At 44.8% G+C, this 25,209-nt stretch overlaps 2 protein-coding genes and 2 long non-coding RNA genes across 5 annotated transcripts; 2 read left to right on the top strand and 2 right to left on the bottom strand.

The window, feature by feature from the left end:
• Positions 1 to 1,115: 1,115 nt before the first annotated feature.
• Positions 1,116 to 2,491, top strand: LOC136195311 (uncharacterized). The gene is made up of 4 exons (XR_010671869.1): positions 1,116 to 1,351; positions 2,054 to 2,179; positions 2,232 to 2,344; positions 2,395 to 2,491. It is a non-coding gene; the product is annotated as an uncharacterized lncRNA (long non-coding RNA).
• Positions 2,492 to 2,618: 127 nt separating this feature from the next.
• LOC136195310 (uncharacterized) lies at positions 2,619 to 3,763 on the top strand. The gene is made up of 3 exons (XR_010671868.1): positions 2,619 to 2,985; positions 3,045 to 3,492; positions 3,555 to 3,763. It is a non-coding gene; the product is annotated as an uncharacterized lncRNA (long non-coding RNA).
• Positions 3,764 to 11,852: 8,089 nt separating this feature from the next.
• Positions 11,853 to 13,460, bottom strand: LOC136195110 (CMP-N-acetylneuraminate-beta-galactosamide-alpha-2,3-sialyltransferase 1-like). 2 transcript variants are annotated; one of them, XM_065984377.1, is made up of 3 exons: positions 13,172 to 13,460; positions 13,042 to 13,113; positions 11,853 to 12,925 (listed from the first exon to the last, which is right to left on the bottom strand). In XM_065984377.1, exons 2-3 carry the CDS (start codon positions 13,065 to 13,067, stop codon positions 12,022 to 12,024), a joined length of 930 nt encoding a protein of 309 aa, XP_065840449.1. In that variant the 5' UTR covers positions 13,068 to 13,113; positions 13,172 to 13,460; the 3' UTR covers positions 11,853 to 12,021. The 2 variants fall into 2 exon arrangements, with proteins under 2 accessions (XP_065840449.1, XP_065840448.1); XM_065984376.1 differs by having other exon boundaries at positions 13,042 to 13,460.
• A 4,017-nt stretch (positions 13,461 to 17,477) lies between these two features.
• LOC136195368 (uncharacterized) lies at positions 17,478 to 22,463 on the bottom strand. The gene is made up of 17 exons (XM_065984689.1): positions 21,798 to 22,463; positions 21,495 to 21,741; positions 21,317 to 21,444; positions 20,800 to 21,249; positions 20,691 to 20,747; positions 20,242 to 20,640; positions 20,068 to 20,190; positions 19,419 to 20,015; positions 18,991 to 19,356; positions 18,718 to 18,896; positions 18,595 to 18,657; positions 18,437 to 18,542; positions 18,302 to 18,387; positions 18,021 to 18,235; positions 17,915 to 17,955; positions 17,767 to 17,863; positions 17,478 to 17,711 (listed from the first exon to the last, which is right to left on the bottom strand). The coding sequence occupies exons 1-17, from the start codon at positions 22,264 to 22,266 to the stop codon at positions 17,486 to 17,488; spliced, it is 3,849 nt and encodes a 1,282-aa protein (XP_065840761.1). The 5' UTR covers positions 22,267 to 22,463; the 3' UTR covers positions 17,478 to 17,485.
• Positions 22,464 to 25,209: the final 2,746 nt, after the last annotated feature.

The raw sequence follows: 25,209 nt of genomic DNA, 5'->3' as shown, positions 1-25,209 counted from the left end.
AAAGTGACCAATAATCAATAATCAACCAATTAATGAAAAATGTCCGGGATTTTAGTGTAATTAGCATGTGGCCCTGTTTACAATTCCACATTCCGTGCAAAAAGAGGAACAAAAGCGAATGCAACGGCAGCGTGAAGAAAAAAGAACACGATAATAAGCTTAGGAACTAAAAGACGGTGTATGTCTCAATCTCTCTTTTTTTCGTCGTCAATATTACTAGAGTCCTTGACCTCTTGACCGTAAATAATACGTAAAGCAACTTTAATTATATAATAAAACCTTGAAAGAGAAAAATCAATAATTTATCTAGTAATTGTATATGCCACTTACCAATATATATTGAGAAAGCAAAGCATGCATAACACGGCATTGAAGAAAACGTAAAAACGCTGCTCTGGAATATAGAAGAGATAGAGATGACCAGCACTGTAAAGAACCTTGAAGAAAAAGCAGTACATTCGACTAAGAAACCTAGGCAAAGTAGTATTGATTGTTGATTATCTAAAAGATTAATTACCACGTGATCATAAAGAACATAAATCCTAGGTTACCCAACTTTCATTCCTTTTTTTCTAGTATTCATTTATCCGAGTAACCGTTTTACTTTTTGACCAAATTGTTCTGATACAGCATTTCGTTCTTATTCTCTTAAGTATCGAACGCTGTCGGTATTGGATGCGCGAGTTATTATTTAATTAATCTTTGTATGAGGCTACTCTAGTTTCTGCGTGAGGGATAAGCATAAATTGCATAGAAGACTTAATATTACATTTGCGACTTGACGGAGAAGAGGTTTCGACTTACGATGGAGGAGAGGCGAGCCTCGATAGAGCGACGGACAAATTCGTCCCTGCGCCATGGAGAAGCCATCAAATGCGTCGACTGCGTCGTCTTTCTGTAGGTCTTAGCCGTACCTTAAAACGAAACGATCAACTCGCGCCGGCTGGCTTTTCCTTCTCCTTGCAACACAAAACAGTAGTGAGACCCCTTAGGGAGCCTCACTTTTTCAAAAAAAATGCCATCGTCTAGCAAAAGTTCACCATTTCACTGCCGCAAAAATTGCACGGCGAAAAAATTAATCCTAAAAGATTTACTTTGCTTTTTCGTCAACAGTCACCCGGATATAGACAAGACGTCACTTGACATCAGCTGATTCAGCTTTCGCGGATTTTCTAGCCGAATCGAACTCGTCCCGCTCTCCGAACGAGCTTCTATTGCTGTTTGTGAGTCGAAATTGCTCATGACACGACTCGATAGCAAGTGAGGCCTCCTAATGGGTCTCACGAGCAGTTTTCGCCTCGCGACACCGAAGGAAAGCCTGAAAGAGGTGAATCGATCGATCAGTTTAAAGGTACAGCTACAGCTGACACTGCGACAGTGCTTTGGACGCGTCTTAGTCGTTCCCCATCGCGAAAGAGCGAATTTAACCTTTGCTCTTTCGACGCTCGTCTCTCCTCCGTCTTATTACAGGAGAGAACAGTTGGCCAGTCCTTTGTAATTTCCTGTAATTTATTACAGGAAAGAACAGTTGGCCAGTCCCTTTTAGTTTTTCTGTAATTTATTACAGGAAAGAACAATTGGCCAGTCCCTTGTAATTTTCCTGTAATTTATTACACTAGAGAACAGTTGGCAAGTTCCTTGTAATTTTCCTGTAATTTATTACACTAGAGAACAGTTTGCCAGTCTCTTGTAATTTCACTGTAATTTATTACAGGAGAGAACAGTTGGCCAGTCCCTTGTGATTATTCTGTATGATTGACGAAGAGAAGAATACTTGATCATCGATGATAATATTCATCATCATCACCATCAAGTACCCTTCTCTTTTTTCCTTCACGTTGCACTCTGCTTTATATTTTACTGTTACACCTTCAATTTCATGCTAGACAAACCGAGACATTTTTCGAAACTAAAACTTGTTCTTTTTTTGGGATGTTTGGGAATGGTCCCCTAGTAGAGATAAACAGGTATGTCATTCGTTAGGGTCTCGTGAGGGGCGTTGTTGGGGGAGTAAATAGTACGATGTCTGGTTACTCATTTTTCTATTGGTTAGTGTCTGTTTGCTCATGGGATTCATCCAGTGGATTCTATCAGATAAGTACACCCTAGTTTTATATGTTATAGGGGCTTTGTTTTGCGTATGTTAGGACCAACCAGGAAGAAGGATCACTGGTATGAGGTATAGCCTAGTAATCCCCATTCCTTCAATAATTTAGTACTCTTTTGACTAGGAACAATCATTTGGAAGGCTACAGGATGGAGGAAAGGGAACACGGACACGGATTACAAGAGGAGATGGATCGACTAAAGGGATAAGGACACGGAGAGGGATCAATATAAACAGGTACACTCTTATAGGACATTTTTACATTAATTTAATACTCTTTTGACTAGGAACAATCATTGGGAAGGCTGGCTACAGGATGAAGGAAAGGGAACATGGACACGGATTACAAAAGGAGATGGATCAACTAAAGGGGATAAGGACACGGCGAGGGATCAATATATACAGGTACACTTTATAGGACATTTTTACATTAATTTAATACTCTTTTGACTAGGAACAATATTTGGAAGGCTACAGGATGGAGGAAAGGGAACACGGACACGGATTACAAAAGGAGATGGATCGATTAGAGGGGATAAGGACACGGCGAGGGATCAATATAAACAGGTACACTCCTATAGGACTAATTTAATACTCTTTTGACTAGGAACAATCATTTGGAAGGCTGGCTACAGGATGAAGGAAAGGGAACATGGACACGGATTACAAAACGAGATTGATCGACTAAAGGGACAAGGACACGTCGAGGGATCAATATAAACAGGTACACTCCTATAGGACTAATTTAATACTCTTTTGACTAGGAACAATCATTTGGAAGGCTACAAGATGGAGGAAAGGAAACCCGGACACGGATTACAAAAGGAGATGGATCGACTAAAGGGGATAAGGATACGGCGAGAGATCAATATAAACAGGTGTACTTTTATAGGAAATTTTTATATTAATTTAATTAATTTAATACTCTTTTGACTAGGGACAATCATTTGGGTAGAGGTGAAATTGGGTCTAATGAGGTAGATGGGAGCCAGCTCCCCTTTCTTTTTAAGACAGCATTTGTGTACACCTGGAGATAGACGTGTTGTTGAAGGTGTGATAAACCACCAATTATGGTCGTAAACATAGATGGTGGTGTTGTCCATTAAATTATTTGTGTTTTGCGTTAATGTTTGTTTATGATGTTCGATAAGTAGGAGCAGAGTACTAAAATTTCAAGAGTTAATTAAGCTATAATGCCCAATCGTTCGTCTTTAGCGTTAATTAAACTACTCTGGGGATCATTGCATTGTTATTTCTAATTGTGCGTTCTCTTGTTTTCTTTTAGGCTCTTATCTCTATAGGATTGCTATGTGTAAGAGATATTGATAGAAGGCAAGGAGCTGGCATTTTGTTTGCTATAAGTCAATAGCTGGCATTTTTAAAAGGTACGTCATCACCGTCACCACCATCAAAATTGATTATATGTCTTCATTCATATGGCACACAGATGACAAAGAAAAGATTCAGCGAAATGGAAAATGACTTTATTTGTCTTTGCAGTACGTAATAATTTTTTGACTAGCACTAGGCGCATAATGCAATCACGCGCGCTCGCGTCTCACGTGGTCCTAGTTAGGCGCGTGGAAAGTAGATAGGGCGGCACACACAATAAAGTAGAGTGAGTGATGTCAAATTTTATTGAATAAAGTCCCGGATGTAGATACAAAATTTAAACAGAGTTTCCCCTCTCCTCCATCCACCCCCTCGCCCCAAATGGGAGGCAAGGCCAGGTGGGCACCTGCTGTGAGTCAAAGGACTCGTGGGGTCACTCCATACTCCCCCGCGGAGGGTGAGCCCGTTTAACCTCCTGGCTCCGAGCCTTGGACTGTGAAAGTGGCAGCTGGGATGTCAGTCCACTCACAGGTGCAATTCCAAGGGGCGTCACTGATTTACCCGCCAGTGCTCTGCCTTACGCGGAGAGGCAACTCTATAGCCTCTGCAGAGGTATGGCCTATTTATCGCTCTTGGCCACAGAGGGATGGCTGCGTCTGCCTCGTCTGATTGGAGGAACAACTACACGGTAAAACAATTGACAAAGAAAAGTACCTGGCGTCGGCCAAAGTCTCGAGCAGATAAACGTCCGGAACAACTAAAGGCCTATTTGTCGCTCTTGGCCACAGAGGAATGGCTAGCATGAAATATAAGGTCTATGAGTAATTTTATTAGAAATAGAAAATTACTCAAGGGACTATGAGTAAACTTGGGATACCTCTATAGTTATTACTCTAAGCCTAGTCCTTAGGGAAGACGTTTCTCAACTGAAGCGATATAACTTCTTACCTCAACATCTGCATAGGGATCCGGATGGTCTTTGACATAGCTACACGCCCGAAGGATATTCTGTCGCGTTTTTGCGGGCCCCCAGGGCCCGCTTGACACAAGGGAAAATACACCTAATAAAATAAAAAATAAATAACAATTTTATTTTTGGTTGCTATGGCAACCAAACTTTGGCTATCAACAATTCCGGGGTCAGAGAGACCAGATAAAAAATCTCGGCTCGATCCGACAAAGGGAAGGCACTTTGCCAACGTCGCAAAGATGTACAAAAACCCAAAAACTTTACGAGTGGAAATTTCACTCAAAAATTTGACCGACGGCCACCAAACCTTTTCGTCCCTTGCGTACCACCCAATAGAAATCCTCTCCAGGAATAATCGCGAACAAATTCCTTCAGGGGACGGAGAAAATCGAAAAACAATTTCGAATTTTCTCGTTCGCGATCAAACGACTTAAAAATCGTGCCGTTTCGCCACGAAACGTCGCACGACGACCAGACCGCGACTAATCGAATCGCCAACGATGACTCTATAAGATTGGCTCAAAGCCGTGTCAAAATTCGCGAGTTTTCGACAAAAAAACGTGTCGAATAAACAAACACGCTTACTCGCGTGCGTCAAAATCACCCCACCTTTGCGACGCCGTCTTTCCTCGACGACGCAACGTACGGCGACGAACGTGCCATCGATCGAAAGCCTATATCATCTAGTTTTCGATTTTCGATTCGCCGACGGCATACGAAGCGCCGTTTCTCGTGGAGCAAGCGCGAAAGTTAAGGGCCACGCCCCCTTTTTCGCGCATCAAAATCGTCGCAAACGACTCGAAATACGCCACGGAATGCAGCTAAACGCTTCGTAACGTTCCGAAAACATGATTCTGCGTCGAAACAAAACGATTCAAGCGCATTTCGCACGGCGCGTCGCACCTTGGCGACGCGACGCCTCGATTTCGATCGTTTCGCGCCATTGCGAACGGTCGAACGGGTTCTAAACTACTCAAGACTCACCTCTTTCACTCTTTTGACGTCGCTCAAGCTTCGAATCCGTCGTTTCGAGCCATTTACCATTCATTCGTAAAAAACGAGTCAAGCCGCTAACGTAAGCACGTGACTATTGTGGATTATATAAGTGACGTCAAAAACAAGTATTGAAAACCAAGATTTCACACTATTTACAATCGATAATAGTATAGCAAGGGTTTGAGAGGGTATTCGAGGCAAAACGGCGCACGTTACGCAATAAACGAGCCCGAATTCCACTCGACGGCAGCTCTAGCTACACCGTCTGTTCGCTCTAACTCGGTTTGCTTTGTACCAAACCCGATCCCTACCCCTAAACCTTCACCCCAGTATCTGTCCACGCGGTTCTCGCTTTCCACGTGTCCGTTGCGCCTGTTATGACGACTGGGACGGCGCGTCGTTCGTATTCTCGTAATTTTAAAATTGTAACTAAGTGTGCGTACCGCTGAGACAAGACCTTCGGCCCATTGGCTATCATCGGAACCAGGAACGCCAGGACGAAGCTAAATTCAATCAATTAAATTAAATACAAAGTGCTATTTTCTCTTCTTACTCTTCCTTGAGCGACTAATTCTCGTTGTGCCGCCGTCGCCGATTTGATGAGCGCGCCTGTCGCTGATGCGATGGCGCGCGCCGCTTCCAGGATCTGCTCATCGAAACTCAACGTCTCATCGGCTTCGTGTTTCTTCTCGCGCGGTTTTAGGAGCGCTAGTTTCTTCGCCGCCGCTTTGATCGACGCCGCAGCGTTGAGCAATTCATTCTCGGCGATGATGTTGGGATCGGTCGGATCGACCCAATCGTTTCCTTTGAGAACTTCCGCTGATTGCTGTTTCTGATGGTACAGTTCCTGCAGGTGCTCGCGCGGGTATTGATGCAGATATAGCTGGTGCTGGTGAAGCTGGTGGAGGTCTGTTGACGGTGCCGGTGCAGTTTCTGCTTCTACTTCCGGTATTACTGCAGATGCGAGGGCAGCAGGTGCTGATCCTGGCGCAGTTGCTGCCTCCGGTGCTGGTGCCAGTGCAGGAGCTGCTTTCGGTACTGGTGCCGGTGCAGAAGCTGGTTTTAATGCTGCTTCCGGTGCTGGTTCCTGTGCAGGAGCTGCTTTTTGTGCTGGCGCAGGTGAAGAAGCTGGTTCTGGTGCTGATGCCTGTGCTGCTGCTTCCGGTCCGGCTGCTGCTGCTGCTGCTGCTGCTGCTGCTGCTGCTGCTGCTGCTGCTGCTGCTGCTGCTGCTGCTGCTGCTGCTGCTGCTGCTGCTGCTGCTGCTGCTGCTGCTGCTGCTGCTGCTGCTGCTGCTGCTGCTGCTGCTGCTGCTGCTGCTGCTGCTGCTGCTGCTGCTGCTGCTGCTGCTGCTGCTGCTGCTGCTGCTGCTGCTGCTGGTGCTGCTGCTGCTGCTGCTGCTGCTGCTGCTGCTGCTGGTGATGGTGCTGTTGCTGCTGCTGCTGCTGCTGCTGCTGCTGCTGCTGCTGCTGCTGCTGCTGCTGCTGCTGCTGCTGCTGCTGCTGCTGCTGCTGCTGATGCTAGTGCTGGTGATGGTGCTGTTGCTGCTGCTAGTGCTGGTGATGGTGCTGTTGCTGCTGCTGCCGGTGCCTGTGCTGGTGCTGTTACTGCTGCTGTTGCTGCTGTTGCTGCTGGTGCTGATGCTGCTGGTGCTGCTGCTGCTGCTGCCGGTGCTGGTTCCTGTGAAGGAGCTTCTTCTCGTGCTCGTGCAGGTGAAGAATCTGGTTCTGGTGCTGATGCCGGTGCTGCTGCTGCTTCCGGTCCTGCTGCTGCTTCCGGTACTGCTGCTGCTGCTGCCGCTGCTGCTGCTTCTGCTGCAGTTGCTGCAGCTTCTGCTGCTAGTGCTTGTGTTGCTGGAGCGGATTGTGCTGTTGCTGCTGCTGCCGGTGCCAGTGATGGTGCTGAAACTGCTGCTGCTGCTGCTGGTGCTGGTGCTGGTGCTGCTATTGCTGCTGCTGCTCCTGCTTCCGGTGCTGGTTCCGGTGAGCGAGCTTCTTCTCGTGCTGGTGCAGGTGAAGAATCTGGTTCTGGTGCTGATCCCGGTGCTGCTGCTGCTGCTTCCGGTGCTGCTTCTGCTTCGGGTGCTGCTGCCGCTGCTGCTTCCGGTGCTGCTGCTGGCGCTGCTGCTGCTGCTGCTTCTGCTGCACTTGCTCCAGCTTCTGCAGGTACTTTCGGTGCTGCTGGTGCGGGTTGTGCTGTTGCTGCTGCTGCCGGTGCCGGTGCTGGTGCTGCTACTGCTGCTGCTGCTGCTGGTGCTGCTGGTGCTGCTGGTGCTGCTGGTGCTGGTGCTGGTACTGGTGCTCGTGCTGGTGCTGGTGCTGGTGCTCGTGCTGATACTGGTGCTGGTGCTGGTGCTGGTGCTGGTGCTGGTGCTGGTGCTGGTACTGGTGCTCGTGCTGGTGTTGCTACTGCTGCTGCTATTGCTGCCGGTGCTGGATCCAGTGAAGGAGCTTCTTCTCGTGCTGGTGCAGGTGAAGAGTCTGGTTCTGGTGCTGATGCCGGTGCTGCTGCTTCCGGTACTGCTTCTGCTTCTGGTCCTTCTGCCGCAGCTGCTTCCGGTGCTGCTGCTGCCAGTGCCGGTGCTGGTGCTGCTGCTAGTGCTGCTGCTGCAGGTGCTGCTAATGCTGATGCTGCTGGAGCGGCTAGTGCTGCTACTGCTGCTGCTGGTGCTGCTGGTGCTGGTGCTGCTGCTGCTGCTGCTGCTGCTGCTGCTGGTGCTGGTGCTGTTGCTTCTGGTTCTGGTGCAGCTTGTGCTGCTTGTGCTGCTGGTGCTTCTGCTGCAGTTGCTGCAGCTTCTGCTACTAGTGCTGGTGCTGCCGGTGCCGGTGCTGGTGCTGCTACTGCTGCTGCTGCTGCTGGTGCTGCTGGTGCTGCTGGTGCTTGTGCTGCTACTGCTGCTGCTGCTTTTGCTGCTGCTGCTTCCGGTCCTGCTGGTGTTTCCGGTTCTGCTGCCACTGCTGCTTCTGGCGCTGCTGCCGCTGCTGCTTCCGGTGCTGCTGCTGCTGCCGCTGCTGCTGCTGCTGCTGCTTCTGCTGCTTCTGCTGCAGCTTCTGCTGCTAGTGCTGGTGCTGCTGGTGCGGCTTGTGCTGTTGCTGCTGCTGCCGGTGCCGGTGCTGGTGCTGCTACTGCTGCTGCTGCTTCTGCTGCTACTGCTTCTGCTGCTGCTGCTGCTGGTGCTGGTGCTGGTGCTGGTGCAGCAGCTGCTGCTGCTGCTGCTTTCGGTGCTGCTGGTGATGATTCTACTACCTAGCTACCTAGCTACCTAGCTACCTAGCTACCTAGCTACGAGACTAATTGGATCTATTTAATTTAATTACTTAATTCTTATTAATCTACTGATCTATACCTTAAAAAGGTGATCCTTGAAAAACCGTCATTGCGTCGGTCCTCGACGCTGTCCTCTCGTCCGTCGTCCCGTCGTCCCGTCGTCCCGTCGTCCCGTCGTCCCGTCGTCCCGTCGTCCCTGCATAGAGTACCTATATACTCAAAAAAAAGAACGAGCAAAAGAAATATCATGAGCGCTACATACAGATACCTTTGCGAATGCCGGTTTCGTCCCCTCTTCTTCATCCTGCTTGAGACCTAATGCTCAAAGAAAAGCAAGCAAGGGAAACTCTAAACAATCCATACAGATACCTGTGCTATTTCTTCGTCTGCATCATCTTCGTCCACGTCTTTTTCGTCCCTTCTACTTCATCTTCCTTAAGCACCTAAAACTCAAACAGAAGCAAGCAGGAGAAAATATAAGCTACCCATACAGATACCTCTGTCATTCTTCGTCTCCGTCATCTTCGTCCCTTCTTCTTCATCCCATCGTCGTCCTAAAACTCAAAGAAAAAACAGCAAGAGAAGCACTAAACGATCCATACAGATACCTCAGCAATATCTTCGTCCACATCTCTTTCGTCTACATCTACTTCGTCCCTTTGACGTCGATAACCTAAATCTCAAGAAAAAGAAAGCAAAAGAAAAAATAGGCAATCCATACAGATACCTCTGCAAATTCTTCGTCTACGTCCTCTTCGTCGCCTCTACTTCGTCTACATCGCCTTCGTCTACTTCTACTTCATCCCTTCGTCCTTGAGAACCTAAACCTCATAAAAAAGAAAGCAAAAGAATAACTAAGCATTCCATACAGGTACCTCAGGACATTCTTCGTCTACATCATCTTCGTCGACTTCGTTTTCGTCTACATCATCTTCAACATTCCGGCGCACCTAAAACTCAAAAGAAAGCAAGCAAGGGAAAAAATAATCAACCCATGCAGAAACCTGTGCCATTTCTTCGTCCACGTCATCTTCGTCTCCATCATTCGTCTTCATCGTCTTCGTCCCTCTTCTTCGACCGTGCGTCCTTGAAAACCTAAATCTCAAAGAAAAAAAAGCAAAAGAAAAAATGAGTACTCCATACAGATACCTCTTGCATTTTTTCGTCCACTTTCTCTTCGTCTGCTTCTTTTTCGTCTTCGTCCCCTTCAAGTCAGCATCATCTATTCAAAAAAGCCAGCAAGTGAAAATGGAAGCACTACATACAGATACCTTAATCTTCGTCCCTCACTTACGTCAACGTCGTCCTCTTGCCTTCCCGTCTTGCATCCGCCCTAAATCTAAAAAAAAAGGAAGCAAAAGAAAACGCAAGGAAAATATACAGGTACTGCATAAGACGTCTTCAATGGGCGTAGCACAATCCCGTCCGCACCTAGGCCCCCTAAAGAAAGAAGAAGTACGGAAAAAAGACATCGATTAATACAGAAACCTTTATTTGAAAGTCGTCTTCCTTTGAGGCGACGATCCTTCATCAGGACGCCTGCAAGAAAAATGAAATTAGTAAAAATAAATAAAAAATTCTATTTATCTATCTATCTATCTAATTAATTAATTAATTAATTAATTAATTACCTAATTAATTACCCTAATTAATAATCCTCTACCCTAACTGCCTCTCATTTCTCTATAGATGCCTAAAGTAAGATGATTGACGAGGTGAAGATTAGGTGAAGTTGAAGTGTAAGAAGATGACGTGTAAATGATGAAAAAAAATGAAGTGAAAATACACGAAGAACCTACAATAAAATAAAAGATTAATACCAAATTAATTATAGAATGACAAGTACGTAGGTACACCTATATCAAACAAGTCTATAAGAAAATGCCAATAAATAAATATAAACGAGCCATACCACCGGCGTTTGACCACGCCTAGCATTGAAGAAATTCGCCCCATTAATTAATTAATTACGTGAAGAACCTAGGTTGAAATAAAAGATTGATTAAACAAAAACAGGTACGTAAGTACACCTAAATAAAACGAAGTCTTTTAAGAAAAATGGCAAAAAATAAATAAAAAGAGTCATTACCAGCGTTTGACAATGCCCAGCATTGAAAAATTGGACGGTTCACGATAAAAAATCTATACAGTACCTAAAGAAACAAACGTTAGGATCGAGAAAAATTAACCTCGCCTCATCTTTTGAATGTTCCTTGAAAGGGGCCCCACTCACTAAAGCAGCCCGATTCCTTTGCGACGTGAGAGCAACCGACCCCTAATGCTTTAAAGAGTTGTTTACTTTTGAAAGGGCGCCCTCGAAAGTGCTAAAAACAAAAGGAATTAGCGAAAACGTGCATGATACGGCTTCTAGCTGCAAATGTGGACGCAGAAAGCGCAAGCGAGAAACACTTGCCTAAAGAGAGAAACGTTAGACTCTAAACCACTGACAATTCGTCTAAGTGCTTGGTCGAAAAAAGGGGCCCCCACTCACGCGAAGTCGTTTTTGCAAGCGAAACAGATCCGAAGAGCCTTGATCGGCCAAAGAACGTCCTCGAAGCCTAAGAAGAGACACTAGACTATAGCGAAACGCGAACGCACACCGCGTCACGCCCCCGCAACACCGCCATCTTTGCGTGTCATGTCGAGTCTTCGTTCGGCGAACTGGAGAAAAATGGACGACCGGCAGCGACTACATGCGAAAAACAGTCGATCGGCTTACGATTGACGAAGGAAAGCAGAACGATTGAGCCTCGAAGAAGACTGGTACGACGTAGAAGCGAGTTTTCCCTTCGCCATCGGGTAAAGACTGAAATGAGAGGTTAAACTACAGCCAGCAGCAATAAATTCAGCTGGAGCGGGTCTCCCTAGAGCCGTTTCGTCGTCGTGCTGCTCCAACTATATTTACGGGAGTTTGACACGTGTCATTGATGTCACGAAAAGTTCCGGACAATCACGTGCTGCACGTATGGCGCGAAAAATGCGCTGCACGTGAGGTAGGCGTTTCAGCGCTTGAAAGGAAAAGACGCACGGCTCATTCTTTGGCAAAGCGTAATTGTAAAAGAAAATACAAATGAGTATGATACCAGACGATTTTTACGGTAGTGTTCCTACTAGCTACTTCAGTATCACTCTATTCTTGTGTGTGAGCGCCTGCAATGCAATCAACCAATGTATCTGTTTCATTCACACTTAGACAACAGTCTACATCAGCATCTGTCAAAGCAAAGATGCCCATTGCAGCATATAGCATTGCTCACAGCAAAAGCCTTGCCAATTACATTACGATTACGTAAATTGAATATTTCCAAGAGGCTAACGGTAATTTCTATAGAAGAGACGGTCCGTGAATAATCAATTTGCCGTATCCCTCCCACGACAAATCGACGAGAGAATTATCATGCCTACCATCAGCATAGTCGGTAAAAAACAACGCTTCAGCAGAAAAATCGTGCGAAACCCGAACTCTTTCACAGTCGCATTATTAAAATACTCAAATCGCTTCGCCTCTCGCAACCCAAAACCATACATGTGCACTTCACGACACAAGTGCAAAGCAAACACAACAGTATCGAAACCAGACGTTGGAAACATCCACTTAAATTCAACCCAAAACCGCGACCGAGCAGTCCCATACTTTCGCCCATAAGCGTAAAACAGGCGATTACTCAATTCAAAAACGCGAGGTCCCATACCGTAGGTCTTACGTCGATACCGCGTCCAACAGTTTCTCACGAACTCCGCATAGGCAGTCGGATTCCGATGACTCGTCACAAAAAAACGCTTCACGTCATGGCAAGGCCAATGCGATAAGAAAGAATTAAGAACGAGAACGTCGCCTTCGCGACATCCAACGTATTTTTCGTATCCCTTTATAGGAGGCAGATTGATACGGAACACGACGTCGCGCGAGTCGATTTCAGCACCAAATTCGTAGTTGAGGAGATTGCCTGAGGAGCCAACAACGGCGCAAGTGTCGTGGAAGCGACGGAGGAGTGGTTCCGTGATGAAATCGTCGTCTGTGGCGAATTGGGCTGCTTTGAAGTAGAGTTCATCGTAGTTGCGTGCGTTGTTTGAGCAGACGAGGAGCGAGTGCGGTCCGTGGCAACTCAGTTCGAATGTGTTTGATTTGGAGATGTTGGCAGTGCGGCGGTAGTGTGAGACGTTGGGAAGATGGATCGTGGCGAAGAGCATCAATAGAGTGGCGAAGAGCGAGAGAATTAAAACTACAAAAAACTGCATGACAGATGGCTCCATCCTAAAGAAAGATCAATATAACGAACATATATAGTAGTACACTTGTACCAATATTTATGTTTTGAATAAAATTAAACTAATCATTTTGGAATTGCTAGCGAAAGTTAATCTACTAACACAGTGAGGTTGGAATGTGTTGACATGGCCTTGTGGAAGTCGCCACGAAAATAAAGAACTCACCCTGGTAATCTTAAAACAATCGTTTTAAAATAGAAAGAAACATGTATCATTTCTCTTGGTCTAGTACGAGTGAAAATGTGAGGACGCAGAGATTTCTCCTCAGGCATGCAACTGTCGACTTTCATAGCTATCTAGCAAAGTCGTGGTACGTAGACAGTCTGCAACGGCACAGTCGACTACTACGCAGAGTGCAAGAGCAAGCCTAGGAGAAGAGCTCTTTTGCTACAAGGCCAAGCGAGACTTGGAAAGCAAGACGAAGAGCTACAACACCCCTCCAGTCTAGCTGAGAACCATTACCAACGTAAAACATACCGCCGTTGGTCGAGAAGAACGAGAAAACGGGAAAGAAAAACCGAACGAGAAGATTTAACGCACGCTACCATTTTTTAAAATATCAAGTTTTGAGACTAGAACGATGAGGAAAAAGTGCAGTATCAGAATCATACTTTCTGCTCTAATGTTAATTGCTACCAACTGACAGTGTAATCGAGAAACTTAATTTGACATGTAATTGATTACGTATTGGCGGACGTAACAGTAGTACACAGTAACTAAAAACCGTATATAACATTGTGAATAAAAGTGAGGCTAATGCAGTCTGCTCTATTCCCCAACAGGCCAAAATAAGTGTACGATGAAGCCGACTTTTACACGTCACTAAACTGCTACGTAACCCCCTTCTTTGTTGGCCAACATCAGTTCGATGACATTATTGACTAGCTGCGGAAATGACGGTCGCTCCTCTGGGTCTTCCTTCCAACAATCGCCCCATGATCTTGAACATGAGATTATAGAGTACAAATATCATTACATCAGTAGCAGCATAATCAATTACATTCTATCAGGGCAGTGCTTTGGTTGACGCATTCCTTCTTTGAGGAGCTTGATGAGATCGCTAATAGGTACACCGGAATATGGAGTCTTTCCCATCGCCATCACCTCCCACAACGTAATCCCATACGACCACTGAATAAGTAGATAGGAACCAGTAGACGCTTTCACATCACTACGATAGGGACTCACCACGTCGCTTTTTGATGTAAATATTCCGTCTGTTAATCCTTCGAGTGCTACGCAGCGAATAGGAAGTTGATTGCCTTAATTTGCCAGGTGTAATCCGGTAATATTCCTTGTCCTCTTGCAATACTCGAGCTAATCCGAAATCGGATATTTTGATGGTCAGATCCAAGTCCACCCTAGAGTTGCTTCATTAAACATTTGCGAGTAAATGCGCTATAAACAGTAAATAGAACATACATGCAATTGCGGGCAGCCAAATCTCGATGCAGTATCATCTTCCCTACAAAATTTTTCATTCCTTTGGCAATTTGATAGCCAAACTGCAGCAGTTTGCAAAGCTAAAGATATATTGTGTTATCACCAATATGCTGTAGCCCTAAAGCCACTGTTACACTGCGATTCCTATCTTTATTATCTTCATCATTAGCTGCAGAACTGAGCGAATGAAGGACTCTTTGCTTTCTTAAAATATGTCTTCAAATCTTGAAGAACCATTTAAGGAAGCAATACTAAAGGCCTGTACTATTGCTCGTCTTCAGGATTAGGTGAACAGCAGATGCCAATCAACTTCATCACGTTTGGATGATGAAGGTTTTTTATTCAAAAGGCTTCGATTAGGAAGTCCCGCACATTAACTCCTACATCAGTTATAATTAAATCAGAAAATTCCTAATATATGTACCTACGTACCTGCTTTAGCTGATTTTGCAGCAGCGGTATTCCCATCCAATTGACATTTATAGACTCTCCCAAAGTTACCTACGTACGTGCAGATGCATGGTGTGATTGCCGCGACTCTTAAACGTACCTTCTCCTATATCTTTCGCTACTATAAGACGTCTAGGACAAACCCTGAAGTTTCCTATCTTGGTAACCATTTCGGAATCCCAGAGCTTATTGGCTGATGTCTGAAGTTCGAGCTCGACAGACTCATGCGTCTTTAATTGGCGGACGACGTCCCAAAAATACGTGTTTCTTGCGCCACAGTACAACCAGAAGAGCCACAATCAGTAATCCTGGGATAGTTGCTGGAACGATAGCTCTGACGATAAATTTTTTATCGCCTGTGTTTGGTTCTATTTCTGTTGAAGCGTAGAGCGAATTTTATATCATCATGCATCTAGAATCTCTTCCATTCTTAATTTCATCACAGCTTAGCGCCTTAAAAATCATTTGAACAGGGCTGATTGAATTCTGCGCAAAATACGCTTCAACTAAGGCTAGAGCGTCTTTGTAATTCGAAGAGCAGCTTCTGTTGTGACCAAATCGCATTGAGCGTTCTCTTGAGCACAAAGGAGCTGGATAGGTATAGTTGCGAGTCCCAATCGTTACGGTCAAAAAATCATTAAGTGACAAAATAAATTTAGAAAGGTGTCGTAGCCTGCAAGAAGTCTTAGGAATGGTTCTAAGTTTGGCTTCTAGCCACATCCGCTGGCCGATACGAGGCTTCGAAAAGAGGGATAGGTGATGTGCAAGAGCGAGTCTTACAAACATTGTGCACGTGGGCCAATAAAAAAAAACAAAATAAATAAAGCAATAGCAATTAAAGAGCCTCTACGTGAAACGATAGACTGTGAGTATGTCTTGTTATAATGATGTCTTTTCTGACGTTTTTTTCTTTATGACATGCCACGAGGTAGGACACGTGGGTAGATACGAACGTCCTCTTCTATTTGACAGATTCTAGGCTCAAATCGCTGCTTGGGCGTTACTGCAGGTTTTGTTTCACGACATACCTCCCAAAAGGGTTCTGTCTCACTCTCACTAGTCATACGGCTTCTTAATCTTTGTTTGTACTCACCTGCGTTCCGTCAGAGTATATTGAATGAAGTTATGCCTCCAAACGACGGTTTTTCCCTAATGGAGCCCCGATTTTCTAACAACTAGCTGGACGCAATATCTCTTATGCAGTAAACTTCCTACGTCAGTCGCATCGACGAGGAATCTTTTCTCGCCTTAGAAAAAGCCATTAAAGTTCATCACGTGACGACGACTAGTCGAGTCCCGTAGTAGAATTCCGGCTTCGTCTCAATCCACACTCTCAGAAGACTCAGCTCGATGCACGCTCATCGCACCGACTTCTTCGCCTCTTTGCAGCTCAAGCAGCCCAGATTCAAGCACGCCAATAGGTAAGCGCACGCTTCCCGTTCATTTTTCGTCCGCGCGGCGCGTTCCGACAATGCCTGTGTCCTGTCGCAACGCGGAAAACAACGTAGAGCGCGCGCGTGGATGTTTCTGCTCTCCAGCGCCTTTTTCGCTACGAGCGGCGACGTGACACGGATCGCGGACGTGACGACGCTCGCGTAATCCTTTCGCCATTCGCCGATCCCTCATCACGTGCACTCTCACTTCGTTTCATTTCATTCCCTTCTTCTTTTTCTTTAGTTTCGCGACGAAAGAGCGAAGAAGAAAGGTAGAAGAGTGCCTCGTGTCAGCGCGACGATGAGGTCACCCATTGGGGCCCCACTTGGTGTAGGCGTGCACTTAGGGGCGGGGCTCTTTGTGACGTACACGGCGCCGAATGCCTGCGATGTCACTGCCCACGCTGGCGGGCATAGAAAAATTTCCGACAGTCTAGCCATTAGGTCTGATTTCAAAAAGTCTAATCAAGGGCGGGTTGGGGTTCGCGAGTGAGGGCTGGTGGTCGTTGCAGTGCACGAAGCCCAATTGTGTACGTTGCAGAGAGTGTAGCGGGACAACAAATCGGTATAATGCAGTAATGGCACTTCCTCCCTCACGTGCTTCGTTTGCATCACTACGTTAGTTTGCACAGGTCCTCTCCCTATGCACTAAGGTTTAGTCTTTGGCTGCTAGTAGGGTAGGATGGTTTGAATAGTAGTCTTATAGCTCTTTTCCTCTTCACGTGCTTAGCTAGCAGCCGCCACGTGCTTTAGACCATTATTCTGTGGATTTTTAGGTAATCTAGGTTGATTAATTAGTATATAGGCTTATTTTAGGTCAGTGGATTTATAAGGTAATCTAGGTTGTTATCAAGTTCCTGCTGTTCTTTTTTCTAGGGTAGCATAGTAGGTTTTTTCATTTCCAGGTTTTTATTTCTTCCACAGGTTTTTATTTTTCACAGGTTTTTTTTTCATTTACTGTTCATCATAGAGATGTAGTTTTTAGGTATTAGGATAGAGAAATACCTTAAAACAACCTAACAGTCGTTCTGTTGCACAGACGGTAAATATTTAGTATTAGTAGTCAGCATTTTCACGCTGTTAACGGAACACTTCACCCTCTTAGCAGGTGATCCAACAATTGACTTGAATACTTGTAACATTATCAACAACGACAAAAACAACAACGACAAAAACAGCCACACGCAAAAGAATTGCTTCTAGCCTGAAAGTAGGAAACTTTACTGTTTTTCATTGATCTCAGAGGAATCAAGATCGCTTCCCGACTCCATTGTTTCATCCCCTGATTCCATTTCCTCGCAAGAACAATGAGGGCTTGTAGCATCAAACACGACGTATTTTCCCGGTTGCTTTGCTTCTACTATTTTTCCAAGATGCTGCGTAAGACTCGAGAATGATGAGCGCTTTTCAGTATCGGCGTGCCAACATGCAGACATCATCTCGTACCTGCAAGAACATGGCAATAAATAACCGGCCATAATTCACGAAACAAATTACTGACAGGTCAACGGAGCAGTTGTCTGGGCAGCTCAACCGGTTACCTCTTCGTAAATACGACAGGAGTTTTTCACTTGATACGCAAGGATAGGGAAAAGAGCCTACAGGGCTAAAATGTTCAATGGAGAGAAAAATCACATGGCTAAGCTCACCGAGTGTACATATTTCCCACATGACTACTCCAAACGACCACCTATACATTCGAGAATCTGTTATAGCAAAACGCGCTCTGAGTCAATCATCAAAGATTAGTTTTACACGTCGCTCTGTTCGGAAAAGAGACGATGCGTCATGGCTTCGATAGACATCCATCGTAGAGGGAGACGTCTCGCGGTCTTTTGAGAATACACGCCATCTTGATAGACGGATCTCGTTAGTCCAAAGTCGGATACTTTAAGAAGTTCGTTTTCGCACACGAGCACGTTTCGACACGCTAAGTCACGATGAACCAAACCTTTCCCAGCAAGATATTCCTAAAAGTGCCAACCAAGCAGAGTGAATAAGTTCTAAGTTATTATCTATCTACTTAATAAGCACACCATTCCAGATGCAATTTGCCACATAAATGATATTAAATCGGAAGACCTCCATTTGCAACCAACACTGCTGCCGCTTTCACCTTCACCTGTGTAAAATAAATTTTTGTGCCGCTACCTTTTGACTTCTAGTCGTACCGTCAGTAGCTGAGTCCGAGTCTGTAGTTTGACTCAAATCATCATTTATATCACGCTTATGATGCTCAACTGAGTCGCAGTCGAGCGGCGATGTGAGCGTCTCATCCTAAAACAGATGTTAAAAGAATAGTCAACGACACTGCTGCTAAAGAGTTTACATCACGCTCCTCAATTTCAAAGCTGGAGATGGAGATTGACGACCGTTGGTCTTGTTCAATACGCTAATGCAAAAGAAATGACTGAGTTGTTGTGGTTAAAAGTACCGCTTCGGCCGTGCTCACATTGGGTCTTTCTTTTCTGAGGTAGTTGAGTAGGTCACCGTGCAGACAGTATTCGACAATAAGACAGAAAGGCGTGCTTGTCGATATGCATCCAACTAGGCTGACAATATGAGGATGTTGACCAATCCGCTTCATCAGCTTGATTTCTTCTAGGAAATCTTCATTTTGCACATTCGATCCTACAACCATAAGAGGCACATTATCAAACTACGTCTACTCCAAATGAACATTATAAACAAAATTGATAAGAAGAGAAAAACGAGGCCAGTATACCTTTGAGCATTTTACAAGCAACAACCGACTTCTCACTTGCAGAAGAACCCGACTCATTTCGAGATTGGCTCGAAAGGATGGATAGTCGGCTCAAAAGACCCCTATTTGGACAGTGAAAAAGATACGCCTTGTGCACAACGCCAAAGAAGCCATCGCCCAGCTTCTCGAGCAGAGTCATATCTCCACGGTTAACTTCCCATCGGTCGGGTGGTTCGGCGAAGAAAGATCCTAAGGGCGACCAGCTGAAGCGTTGAGCTCTGCGTCGAGAATAGGCAACAAAAATGAAAATGGCAAAAAAGATCAAAGTAATCGAGCTGATGACTGGCAAAACGATCATTGTTAGAGATCTCGAAGCGACTGCAACAACTGCAAGACAATACTGCCACTTTCACAAAGAGCAAACTTAATGAAGAGTTTTATTTAGGTACCTTCGCAATGGGTTCCATTGCCCTTATAACCACTGCTGCACCGGCATTGAAACGATCCTTCTGTGTTGTTACACATTGCTCCAGGATGGCACGTTTTTCCAACGAAGCATTCATCAGTGTCGTTGCAAGTGAATCCATCTCCAGTCCAGCCTCGAAGACAAGTACATGAGTAGGAGCCATCCTCATTTGTGCAAGTGGCTTTCGAATGGCATGAGTTATTCACGTCACATTCGTTGATGTCGTCGCAGATGGAACCATTTCCCTTCCAGCCATGCAGGCAAGTGCACACGAATGAACCAATCTGATTTCTGCACTTTGCTTTTAAATGGCATGGTCTCAGTGTATCGCACTCATTGACGTCAGCGCAAAAACTACCGTTTCCTGTCCAGCCAGGTACACACATACAGCGGTAAGAGCCGTCTTCGTTTAGGCATGTTGACTGGGGATGACATTCGTTAGCCAAATTGCACTCGTTCAAATCAACGCAGTGACTTCCATTGCTTGCATATCCATTTTTGCAAACGCACTCATATGACCCAACAGTATTAATGCATCTTTGACTTTTATCGTTACAGATGTGATCACATTCGTCGATATCTGTAATCCAAGAAAAAAGTGAAAATCTGCACCTGGTTAGTAATAATCTAACCTTTGCATGTTGTCCCACTTCCAGTAAAGCCAGGATTACAGATGCAGTTATAAGAAGATAATGTATTTTCACAAGTTGAGTTCACGTGGCAATTGTTTGTGTTGTTGTAGCACTCATCATAATCTATAGACGTCACGCAGTAAAAGAGGCTCCTTATAGCATCGTTTGACATACCTAGACTTGCACTCATAAAGCAAACGCTGGGCTTTTTCTCTATGCAATTTGCTGTTTCCCAAAAACGTGTTGATGCAGCTACACAATCATGTTCCCTTTGTAAGGAAGCGTTCTTCACAGCTTCCGACGCACCCCAGTTCACATAAACTAAAGACGAACCGTCTTTCCAAACGTAAAAGCCCTCATTGAAAACGTCATTAAGTCCAATCCAAGCCTCTTCACTGTTGAGAATGTTAGCGTTAAGGCGGTCCTGCTCTGAAACAGACAAAATTCTGGCCAGAGAGCCTCCCATTATCTCGCAGTTAGTCACAGAATCCTGCCACGTCTTCTTTTGCTTAATTCGTTTGAAGCATGAGCGGTTGCCAAGCATCGTCCAACCGTTATGACATATGTAAACAGCTAAAGAAACAACTGATCTCGGCAAAGAATAAAATTTAAAAAAAATTTACTTCCATTTGCAGTTTTAGACGCAGTTGATATACTTTCATCAGATTTCTTCAGCAATCCTATAACAAACTGATCATTAAAATGGCCTTAGAGTGTAGCTTCCTAATGTACTTTTGCAGATATATCCAGCCTTTTTAGAGCAGTTTGAAACAGACCAAACAAACTCTTGCCCGTTCGATCCAAACAAAACGCAACTCCGACTGTTTCTATTTTGTACCGCTGGCTCATACATTGCCCACTTGGTGAAATTGACCATAGCCCCACTAAGCCATTCAAAGCTTTTTTTGACCGAGGTACGATTGTAGACTAAACCAATCCAATAGAGCGATCCTTTAACCGGTGATGTTTCCTTTGCAATGAAAGCGTTTTCGTGCAGAGTGTCTATCGAAGCCAGACTAGAATTACGATTTTCGCAAATTTGATGAGCGCGTTCTTGCGATACGAGCTCAATGTCTTCCTTAGACCAATAATAGCACGCATTTTTGAAGTTCAGTTCGTGCTCTCCGCACAAACCTGTTGCTGACAAATCCGTAGCTTCACGAATTTCTCTACTAATGTTGACTAGAAAAAACAAAACAAAAAAAGGCGTGTCATGCGGTATGTTCAAAAATGAAATTGAACATCTTACCAAGAGCAACTTTGCATAATATTTGTCTTCTAACCAAACAATCGGCCGTTTTCCAGTAGCCATCGAGAGGGTCAATCACAACGCACCTATGAAAGGTTTTCGGTTCTCCAATAGCCCACAAGACGTACCTAAAACGCAACGTAAGAAAAAAAATGTCGCTCAGTCCAATCATAGGAACCTTAGAGGTTCCTTGTTACTCCAGCTAAATACTTCGCCACCTTGCCTCCTCAAGCCAATCCAAACATCTTTTTCAATGTCAGCAAGAAGAGACAGCACGAAAGCCGGTTCGTGAGGACTGCTAATACTAACACCATTGACCGGACCACATCCTCCACTTTCCATGACTTGTCCGTTGTCCTTAGCGGGCATGCGATGGGAAACAGTGTAACAGTAGTCGGCAAACAAAAACCACCCTGTTGGGCAATCTATAAATAAGTATACTGCAAATTTATTGAAAAAGGAAATAAATTGCTTTCCTTACATTCTTTTTCTTTGCACACAAGTCCAGCAGCGTTGCATGGGCGACTGGTTTTAGATTCAAAGTGCGTACAGCGTCTAAGAGCTGTTTCCCTTCCGTGACAAAGCACTTTCAACGGAGAAAACTTTCGGTTGCTTGAAGTTAATTCAGAGTTTCTTTTCGCCGAGATTGCCTTCTCATAGCCTAACTCGCTGCAAACAACTTGAGCTGCATTAATGTTCCATTTGTCTTCACAGACAAATTTCCACTTGTCGAAGACAAAAACTTCAATTGTTCCCTCTGTCTCTTGCACATTATGAACGGTTTCCATAAGCCTGACTTGCCATTTTGATCTATAGCATTCGATCCAAATGTAGTCAAAGCAGCGGTTGAAAAATCTTTTAAAACTGCATTTTTTAATTGAATTGGACATACAGACACCGTAAAACGTTTTAGAATCACCCCATCTGTTAGAAGCAGGAATGAATCTCATCCCTCCACGATCGAATCCCAAATGCCTACAAGTAGCCTGAGGTAGTTTTGATAGTACGCGTTTGTCAAGGCCGCAAACTTTCTTCCAACTTCCATCAGTAGAAACCTCCAGTAATCCGTTTCTGCTCCATTTGCCCCTTACAAGCCGTACTCCAATTGAACGGGTTAGAGCGGACTGACATGATAAAAATATCTCCACTTCGCAAGTGGCTCTATCATACGTGCAGCTGAGAGCCTCATTCCACGAACAATCAACCATGTGAGAGAAATTTTTTCTGATTTCTTCGACGGAGCGGTTCAACGCTCGGACAAACAAAGGACTTTGGTAATTCAAATGTCGACAAACTGCGAACGCCGTTCGCATACGATTTGGCCCTATGCAGACGCGGCTCCACTCACCATCTACAAAAACCTCAAGGCGGCCGCGATTCGGAGTCACGCCGTCGACAAGTCGAACGTCGGTTTTGACGCGATCTACGACAAAAACAAACGTTCTCTTCATAAAGCTTCGAAAACAATAACTAAACCCACTCCTCGGTTTTTCACAGATGAATCGGTTTCGAGACAAGCAGGATACGACAGACCAACTCATACGATAATGAAAAGCAGACGCTGCACTCCATCGAGGAATGACGGCGACACATAATTCCGTTTTGCAGTGAAAGTTCAAATTATTCCAGTTCGAATACACAAATGGCGAACCGTCGGACCAACGATATGTGTAGACGCCGTGAGGAGCAGGAGTGCCTATTAATCCGATGAACAACTTCTCCAATTTGTAATTCCTAAATAGGTAACGCGAAAAATCCTTGTGTTCTCTATCGATCGACAAGAGGTGGGCTCCTTGTGAAAAGCACACGTCTTCTGCTTGACGCCATGTCAACAGCTCTTCTGAAATCGTGAGACACGAAGAAGCATAAGGCATCCAACCATTTTCACAACCTAAAAGAGAAGATTAATTTGCCTATAGTGACTGTTTTTTTCGCTAGGATGAACATGGTTCGTACACTTCCTTTTCTTTGGATGCTCTATATTTATAGATATCACTTTCTAAACTAGAACAAGAAGTAAACGCAGAAGGGAAAAAACTGGGCTCTTACTCAATTTTCAAGTGTGAAATAAAAAGGGATTTTTAATTAAGCACGTCACTTTCTAAGAAAGTAGACGCGTACTAGTCTATATAATCTCACCGTTTCGCGCTTGAGCAGGCTTCGCGAATGCCATTGCCAAAACAATGACGGCGACAAGTAGTTGGAGGCCGTGAAAGGGAAGAATCACGAATCGACGACATGGGCGTCTTCTGCATTGGGCGGAACAGGTCAAACGACCATAGTGCGAGAAGAGATGAATGCAAACAGAAACAAAAACGACAATGACGACAAGCAGAAAGATACCATTAAATGTAAAGATGCAAGAAACCGGATCAATGTTACAAACTAAAAATAGTTCAGCACCGTGCACAAATCAATTTCTTAATTAAGACTTCACCTTGAAAGACTACGCGAACATAGCTTATTTCCGGATATGTAGAAAAATGAGAAGTGGACGTTGCGTCGCCAACGGGCTTGTCGTCATCACGATCTCGAAAGCATGCCAACACAAACTGAGATTGACAAGTAAGAATTTGTACCTCTAAAGACTGTTGCTAAGACCTTATCTTTGTGAATCTCTTCAAAATATAAAACAGTAGACGCTTCAAGTCGACGCAAGCCTATTCCGAAGCGCTGACCATTTCTAAAGAAGTACTTTCTATGGCAGTAATATAATTTAGAAACAAAGGTCGCACCTGTTAGGGGTGTTGGAAACATGTCCAGTGCATTGCGAGTGAATCTGTGAAGACGCCCATTCGCCGACTTCGAGAGAAAAATATCATACTAGTGTTTCATTATGTGCTTTAAGGAATAACGTAGTCTTATAAGACAACTGAGCAAAGGGTGTATGTAGGTCAGACATAAAAGTATACCAATTGATTTTAAAAGTCGTCTAAAAAATTGACTGGGCTTTCGACCGGGTTTTGTAAAAAGCATCAGTACTTCTTAGGGGCCATTGCAGTACAATCAAAAGCCCTTGTCCTGATAATTTATTATTATTGCATTAACGCTTCTCCCAAACGTATAACAAAGATCTCCACTGACCCAGCTGGAAGACAGAATAAACATACATGCATCGCCACAACCACGCCTACCTATTTCGCTTAGGTTGGGAACGGTTCAACCATCGACCGACATATCAGTGAGTTTGACTTAGACACCCTAAGCTACTCGGAGACTGCTTGGTGTTTGAGCTACGAGGGACGGCAAGGGACCATAGTCTTTTATCCTACCTTTCACTTTGATTCCGTTGCGCGGAAAATCTGACAGATGACACAACCAAACCTGAGAAGAAAAAGTTAGAGTTCAAAGGAAGAAGGACGCCATTGGAGCTGTTAAGGGTGACACGGATCGACTGATACTTTTTCCGGTTCTATTTCGCGGGTTATATGTGCATCAAACCACCGCAGATCAGCATAGATGTGTACGAATTGCTCATGCCAGCGCTGGGAGGAACATGCACAAAGTGGGTGCGCTGTGCGTAATAATTGTATAGCGTAATGATGACGGAGAAGGGCTTCGCTCGCGAGGCTCAACTATCGTCTTTGCACCAATCTGTCAGCAAGCAGCTTCCCCACTCGCCCGCCCTTTGCACTCCTGATAAAAGCCTTCTCAACTAGACGGCGATCCACTTTGCTCCCTAAAAGGCAAATTCATTCATGCGAGACTCAATTCGCCTAGCCACGCGCCCTGTAAGGAAGCATTAGACGAAAGGCATTTGATGCCAGATGTTTTAACAGACGCGGAAACGTTTATTTTAGGGCACTAAACAAGATATAGTGCAGGTACGGAAACGATTCAAGAACCTTTGCAAGAATTCACTTCGACGCATGTCGTATACGAAATGCTTAGCC

The sequence above is a fragment of the Oscarella lobularis genome, chromosome 14 (genome assembly GCF_947507565.1).
Source record: "Oscarella lobularis chromosome 14, ooOscLobu1.1, whole genome shotgun sequence".
Lineage (NCBI taxonomy): Eukaryota > Metazoa > Porifera > Homoscleromorpha > Homosclerophorida > Oscarellidae > Oscarella > Oscarella lobularis.
This window is presented reverse-complemented; position numbering and strand designations above follow the sequence as displayed.

Bases quoted from the DNA above. Each gene is read 5' to 3' on its own strand.
- LOC136195110 (XM_065984376.1), bottom strand. From the start codon at position 13,067: ATGTCAACACATTCCAACCTCACTGT. The intron at 12,926-13,041 runs GTTAGTAGATTA...ATCTTTCTTTAG, and splicing joins ACACATTCCAACCTCACTGT to GATGGAGCCATCTGTCATGC.
- LOC136195368 (XM_065984689.1), bottom strand. From the start codon at position 22,266: ATGAGATTCATTCCTGCTTCTAACAGATGGGGTGATTCTAAAACGTTT. The intron at 21,445-21,494 runs GTTCCTATGATT...GTTGCGTTTTAG, and splicing joins AGTAACAAGGAACCTCTAAG to GTACGTCTTGTGGGCTATTG. The intron at 18,236-18,301 runs GTGTGCTTATTA...TGGCACTTTTAG, and splicing joins GGCAAATTGCATCTGGAATG to GAATATCTTGCTGGGAAAGG.